We start from the raw sequence: 7,562 nt of genomic DNA on the forward strand, positions 1-7,562 counted from the left end.
TTGATATGTAATAGATTTATGTCTGATACAAACATTTAGATGTAAATGTGTCTTATTCGACTAATCAATAAGTCGGTTGACAGAACAAAACATATTACAATAATGTTGTATTTCATGCAAAACTGGCAGAAAATGTTGTTTCAGTATGAAATATTGAGATTTCCTGCTTTTCTCTGTTTTATATCCTATTAAAGTGAATTTATTTGGGTTTTGGACGAACAGAACAAACACCTTGGACTTTGAGAAACTGGCAGGAACATTTTTCCCTTTTCACTTTATAGACCAATCAATTATTCGAGAAAATAATGTGTAGCTGCAGCGCTGAGAACCAGAAAGAGACATGCTGGAGGTAAACGGGTCATTTAAGTCGGAATCAAATTCGTCCAGTTTTAGCTGCAGAAATCAAGGAAGACATTAGGTGTTAAAACTTCCACCGTAAAAAACAACTGCCCGTTCTGAAGCTGCATGACACCACATGGATATATATTTCAACAGGGCCCCACTCGCTTGACCTCTAGAATTGTCCAATGAGGTCGCCTGTATTCATTGATGTCACCAGTCTAATAATATCTTCATGAACGCATCATCAGTTAGTCATTCTGTAGGAATGTGCTTTTTAAGCATTCACCTTGGTGTGCTGTTAAATAGGTGATTTAGATAATGAGGTGTTTCTGGCTTATGTTAACAAGCTCTTTATAGACTACAAACTGGTTTTTAACCACTGCCTTAGCAAAATTACAATATAAGTGTGAGAAACTGATCAAGTTCTTTGTCTGAGCCATTTATATTCTATATTTCCTATAGTTAATAACAAGTATTTATAGTGCAGGTGGAGAAGTGGTGAAATTCAGCAAGATGAAATGAAAAGACTAGAAATAGAAGAAACCTAAAATGCATGCTCAAAGGACAAAAGAAAGGAAAGCAAACTAAGGATAAAATACATTTTAATGGCACTGCAGTGAATCATACAGAAAGTGCACTACGAAGAGAAACACACAAAGGAAAAGGAAAAAGAGAAGAACATGAAGAACTAAATCAGCCCTGTACCAAAAACATATTTGTGAACATTACTGGGCTGCTTATCCTTTCAATAATCCTTCTTTTGCAGATCATTTATCATCTATTTATACAATACAAAAGCAGGAGAAGATGTATGAAGAGTGTGCAATACTATATTTGTCTATTATCAGGAAAAGTACTATGAGAGTCTGAAGTATAGTAGCTTTCACTGGCTTAAGTTGAAATGTAAGCCTACTATCTCTGGACCTCAGCACTCCCTCCCATGAGGCAGTTTAAATATAGTACCTAACATGATGCAACAGCTGGTGAAAAGCTTAAAATAAGACTAACCTACATAAGTAGATGCGATGGAAAAGACACTGGGGAGAGCCAAGGAATAAATTCTTTACTACAGTAATGTAACATTTGAACTTTAAGTCAGTGCTAGTTGTCACTTTTTGTAAAGTGCGTCTGTGTTCTCCAGCCTTTATTTTAAACTCCAGAGTTGTTACATCATCTCTGCATCATTACAACCCACAGACCCCAACCCTCTTCCCTCACTTACTTTTATTCCTTTAATTCATTATTTTTATTCAACGATATTGTGTTATAGTGGTTTTGTCTGTTTATCATTTGACACATTTAGCATTTTTCTTCTTTTCAACAATCTAATTCCTGTTGTCACTGTCCGCTAACCTTCACCCCTGATTTCATTTTATTGTCACTCCTTTCTTTCAATTCTTACTGAGCATCTTGCCCCCCTACATTCTTATATTGCCACCACTTACTACACTATTTTACATTAAAGTATGTTCATTTATAGTAATTTTCTCTATAAAAACATTAAATGTACACGCTTTATAACGTTTATTTTGTCTCCCTTGTGTCTGGTAAGATAAGCTTACATCCCGCTCTTATTCTCATGTTCTTAATTTATTTGGGATGTTATTCACATTAGCTCTTGAAACTGTGAAACCCATCAAGCTCTGTCCTCTGACAAGAGTAACAAGAGCAGGTGGATGTGACGATAGACATTGCAAATGCAACTTTATGTGCTCAAAATAGTCCACTTGGCAGTGGACTGCAAGAGCATCAACCCTTTGACTCAAGCATGTCGTGATTGAACCAGAATCACTCTTCATCAACTGCTGTGGGCTTCCACACCTGAGCTGAGCTCTTTTTAGCTGTAAACTTAGGTTTAGGAGCAGCTCCAGGGATGCCACCTAATGCAGATTCAGGCCTTGCAGCTACAGGAAAACTGGGAGCAACAAAGCTACTGGAAGGCTGTGGCTGGTAAGGTACTGAGGGAGCTGCCAGGTAGGGAGGGCTATGAGCTGGTTGGTAAGGGGCCTGCGGGGCCTGTTGGTAGGCCTGGTTTGGAGACTGAGGGGCTTGAGGATGATAAGCAGGTGGGGCAGGTTGCTGATACTGTTGGTTATATGCTTGCTGGTATGGACCACCAGGGGGCGGTTGATAAGGATTGGAGGGAGGATAAACATTAGCTGGGTGTTGCGGGTAGTGGCCATCATGCATCATGGGCTGCATGGGCTGCATGGGCTGCATGGGCTGCATTGGCATCCCATAGCCTTGCTGGGGGTATGGGGCATTACATGGTCCAGCTGGCTGGGCGGGGGCCATTTGCTCATATCTAATTGGTTGGTTTTCAACAGGTGGGATAGGAGGTGAGCAGTCCTGCTTAGGTTCAGGTGGCTTGGCAGCCTCTACTGCTGGGCCATAGGTAAAGAGTGAGGAATTGAGTTGATAGGGTTGATGTCTCATAACCTCTAAAACATTGAGGGGTTTAGGGGCAGGCTTTTGTTTCTCCTTTTTCTTGGCTTTGATTGAAGGACTATTTGAAGGGGGCTGCTTTGTTGCTCCTGGGGGATAAGAAGGGGACTGCATAGGATTATATGATCTCGAAGGAGGAGCACGTACGTTGGGTGTGTATTTCCACTCATTCGGTAAGGAAGCAACTGGCGATGGTGGCCGGCTTGCCTTGTTTGCTTGCACGGTGTCAGAGTCCACAACAAACTTCTCCATTCGAGACAGCCTCTTGGCGAACATATCTGCTCCTTTCCCTCTGACGGCTGGCATGTCAAAAGATGAACCTTGCGATGCTGGGTTTAAGACACTGGCCATTGGGTTAATGTGTGATGAAGCTTGTTGACCAATGGTGAAAGAGTGCATTCGCTGCGGTGGAGGTGGAGGGGTCTGGCTTTGTGGGGCATTTTGTGGAGACTGCCAAGGTTTTGGAGAGGGACGAGTGTTCACCATTGACGTGGAAACATTCACGGGTGTTTGCTGTGGCTGTGGTGCCCAGGCATTCACAGTTGTCTGAGGTTGTGCCTGAGGTGGAGGCCACGTATTCATTGGTGGCTGTGGCGGAGAAGTGGACTGTTGCCAGTTTGGCTGTGATGTAGGCTGGGGTGGAACTGATTGAGCCCAAGGCGGTTGAGGTTGGGCCTGATTCTGCTCTTGGCCCCAACAATTCATGGGGGGCTGACCATGTTCTGAAGGGGGCTGGGCCCATGATGGTTGGGAGTGAGCCTGGGGAGGTACTGGCTGCCATGGATTCAAAATGGCTTGAGGCTGCGCTGGAAGTTGTGCTTGGGCTGCTTGGGTCCAAGGTGGCTGAACTTGGGCTTGAGTTTGTGATGGAGGCCATGCATTCAGTGAGGGTTGCTGTTGAGGCTGACCTGAGACCCAAGGTGGTTGAGGCTGACCTGCTGCTTGGGTCTGTGGCCAAGCTTGTTGTGGGGCCTGGTGCTGTGGTTGCTGAACCCATGGTGGCTGGGGCTGAGATTCTGGCTCAACCTGTTGAGCCCAAGGAGGTTGTGCTTGGGGTTTTTGCTGCGGTTGTTGCACCCATGGTGGTTGATGCTGAGAGTCTGTTTGTGATGGCTGTGCCCATGGAGCCTGGGGCGGCTGCTGCATTGGTTCTTGAGGTTGACTCCAAGTTGGTTGCATCTGCTGCAGATTTGGCTGCTCATGAGAGTGTGTCCAGGGGGGCTGAACCTGGGAATGAGACTGTGGTTGCTCTTGAGGCTGGGCCCAGGTTGGCTGAATTTGAGGGGTCCAAGTATTTGTGGGGGGTTGAGGCTGGACTTGGGTCTGAGCAGGTTGACGTGTCACCCAAGGTGGTGGGGACTGACTTGGAGGTGGTTCCTGGGGCTGCACTTGAGCTGGATGCCAATAATTAGGGTTAGGGTTAGGGTTAGATGGCTGTTGTGCTGGTGTTTGTGCTGGAGCCCAGCAAGGAGCAGGCTCAGGCTGCAGGGGAGCATTCATATGACCATTTTCCTCCTGAGCCGTCACTTGCAGAGGCTCTTGAGATTCAATCTCTGGGACAGTCCATGTGGACTGTTGATCTGTGGTGGTGCCAGCAGGAGCCTCCTGGGGGGCAGGAGGGGGAGAGGGCTCAAGGGCAGGTGCAGGGGTTGGCTCTAGTTCTGGTGCAGGGGTTGGCTCTAGTTCTGGAGCAGGGGTTGTCTCTATGGTGGGGGCTACAGCAGGTGTGAAAACACTATTTTCAGCTTGTTGAGGCATGTCCTGGTTGGTCATTTCTATCTGTGGGGACCAAGGAGGAGAGTTGGGGTTGATCACAGGCTTTGGAGCCACTGGTGGAGGATTCTTTTGTTTAATTTGTTGAGATTGCAGGAAATTACAAGCCTCAGCCCCAAGGCTAAGGTAGTCTTCCTCGCCTCCTGACTCAAAACCAATCTTCTTATCCTTTTTGTTGAGGAGGTTTAGCAGTGCTGGGTTAGGCGATACTTTTGGTGCTTCCTTAAATGTGAACATAGGTTTGCCAGCATTTCTTCTCCTTGCGTCAGATAAAACACCTGTCCGACTTGCAGGGGTAGAAATGCGCTCATCGCGGGAGGCTATCTGCTCTCCTTGGCCCACAGAATCTTGATTGGTCCCACTCATTGCGGGAGAATATGGGGTAGCCGGCATGTTTCCTGCTGGGAAAGGCTTTGCAGTACGATTACTGAAAGAACTCTGCATTTCACTGTTTTGATGTTGGACTGTGCCATTGATGTTTGTAGAATAGTGTTGCATTTGCTGTTGCTCTTGATGGTATTCTTGCTGCTGCTGATACATTTGCTGTTGTTGATAGAGCTGTTGTTCATACTGCTGCTGCTGCTGATACTGTTGTTGCTGCAGCTGCTGTTGTTGTTGTTGTTGATGTTGTTGTTGTTGGTAGTTCTGTTGTTGCTCATAGTACTGCTGTTCCTGATATTGCTGGTACTGTTGTTGTTGTTGTTGTTGTTGTTGTTGTTGTTGTTGGCTTTGTTGCTGTATATTTACATCCATGTAAGCATGGCTCCAGTAAGTACTATATCCATTTGTACCAGGGAGGAATACCCTTGTGCAGAGTATAAACACTTCTTTTATGGGCCGAAATGCATGCTAATAGGTCAACGCTAAATTGCATTTGTCAACAACACGTGTGCATTCCAAGCCGGTGTGTGTACTCCAAAAATAGTGCGTGTCCCTCACTGCAGTATGAGGAAGGAGCTCGTTCCTTCAAATGAAAGCACATACTTCAAGGTCTAACCTCAACTACAACACAATCAAAGTGATAGTACAGTAGTAGGACAGTGCGACAGGATAGTGACCGTCAACAAAAGCTACATGTAAAGAATCAAAGAAGGAAAACAGTTTGAATTAACCACATGAAAGAAGCTGCTATACTTATAAAACATCTTAAAGTATCCTTTAGAAGAGGCGGATGATGAATATGGATACTGAGGCGCTGGTTAGAAGACATAAATATAACACGAGCACCTGATGATCCTGCAGAAGTGGCCCTTTGACAGACACCAGCATGTGCTCCTCTTGGCCGTTACCTGATCCTTTCAAACCGTTGCTTTAACTGAGCTAAAAAAGTGATCTGTTGCTCAACCCGCTGCCTCCTCCACCTTCAGGTTAGTCTTGCAGGAATATGAATAGAAGCCTTCGTATTATTTTATTACGCCTTGCATTGTTGCTTTGAGTGCTTTGTTGTGTGGTGTCTGCAGCCGTGTGGCAGGTTGAAGAAGAACGGAAGGTTTGAAGGGTCAGCTGTGAACTCACAGATCAGGACTGGTGAAGACGCTTCTCCTGCGAGATTTGTTGCATGCACGCTTTATCTTTCTCAGTTTCTATTCCTGGCTACTTTATGGGAAAGAGCACTGATTTAATATAGTTCATTGTCTGTGAACAATGAGGATTTTAGACACGGGTCAGAGGATTTCATGATAGCTTTAGGGTTGATGGTTATGTTCATCTGAATGTGCAAATAGGGCGAGTATACAGCTTAGGTGGATAAATAAGGGGAATAAGAATGTCAAGGAAACAGTTAATGTCTTAGTTTAGTTGTTCAGAACAGTTCTAACACAGTGCTTGTACAGTATAGTGTGTGTGTGTATATATTGTATATATATATATAGTAGTATTAATTGCGTATTAGTCTGCTGTTATTTTTCTGCTTCCGCTTTTAATGTGAACATTGGATGTATTTTTAAAACTAGTTTCTTTACAGAAGGCTGATATCAGTGTAATGTCACATGGCTGAAATTAATTACTTTGTGCCTTGCTTAACTTTGATCCGAAACTTAATTGTGTCGTCTGTCACTGTGTTATTTGTACAAGCTCTATTTTTACTCTCAGATGAGTGATAACCAAATGGGGTTTATATGATGAAATTAAATTGTATTTTCTGACTGACAGAGATTCAGGATGAATAAAAGCTTTGTACATTCAGAATTTAAAGTAATTTAGTTATGTAAATTGCATGTTCAATGCAGATACATTGTCTAAGACTGCCTTGAAGTTGTCTTAGTGATCATAGAGCTTAGAAGTACAAAAAATGTGTTTATAACATAACATAGAAAAGCAGCTGTATCAAGTTTTTTTTCAAAACATACTCCAAACAGATTATATTGTCAGTTTGTGAAGCCTTTATTTTGATTCCCCTGTCTGAGCCTTTATTCTAAACCCTGAACTCTCTTCTATACAGGCTCAGGCGCAGCGAGAGTCTGTCTGAGAAGCACTGAAGGAGGCCAAGTCCAAATGTAAACGTATTGCTCTCCTTCTAACGGCTGCTCCACCCAACCCCAACAACAAGGGGGTGTTGATGTTCAAGAAACATCGGCAGAGGGCCAAGAAATACACACTTGTAGCTACGGCACAGGAGAAACGAACCAGAGTACACGACGAAGACGACGAGGAAAACGAAGACGACCCACAAGAAACCCACACTGTTGAATTTACCTTTTTGCTCCAACGCGTTCTGAATTAGACAAGCATTTCATCACTAATGCCCATAGTGGCAAAGGTCTGCTAACTATCAACTGGGACAAGGGTCTCCTTGAGATTAAAGAACCTGAATAAACCAGCAGAGATGGAATGTTTGCCTGAAACCAAGGGAAAAGGTGCCGTAATGTTTGCCCAACGGCGTTGAGGATGGACGAGATTTCTGCTGAACATGATGAGCTTCGGCGTCAGGGGATTCCTGTGGACAGCATGCCGGTGGTTGAGAAGAAATAGAAGAGCACTCCTACATTGCAGTCCACACAGAA

At 44.2% G+C, this 7,562-nt stretch overlaps 1 protein-coding gene across 1 annotated transcript in view; it reads right to left on the reverse strand.

Annotated features, from left to right (window-relative positions):
• Positions 1–927: 927 nt before the first annotated feature.
• The window catches only part of synpo2a (synaptopodin 2a), a 17,715-nt gene continuing 11,080 nt past the window's right edge, over positions 928–7,562 (reverse strand). The window contains 1 exon segment of the mRNA XM_029454946.1: positions 928–5,326. Coding sequence (XP_029310806.1) covers positions 2,131–5,326 — 3,196 coding nt within the window. The 3' untranslated portion in view covers positions 928–2,130.

Source organism: Cottoperca gobio, chromosome 18 (assembly GCF_900634415.1).
Source record: "Cottoperca gobio chromosome 18, fCotGob3.1, whole genome shotgun sequence".
Lineage (NCBI taxonomy): Eukaryota > Metazoa > Chordata > Actinopteri > Perciformes > Bovichtidae > Cottoperca > Cottoperca gobio.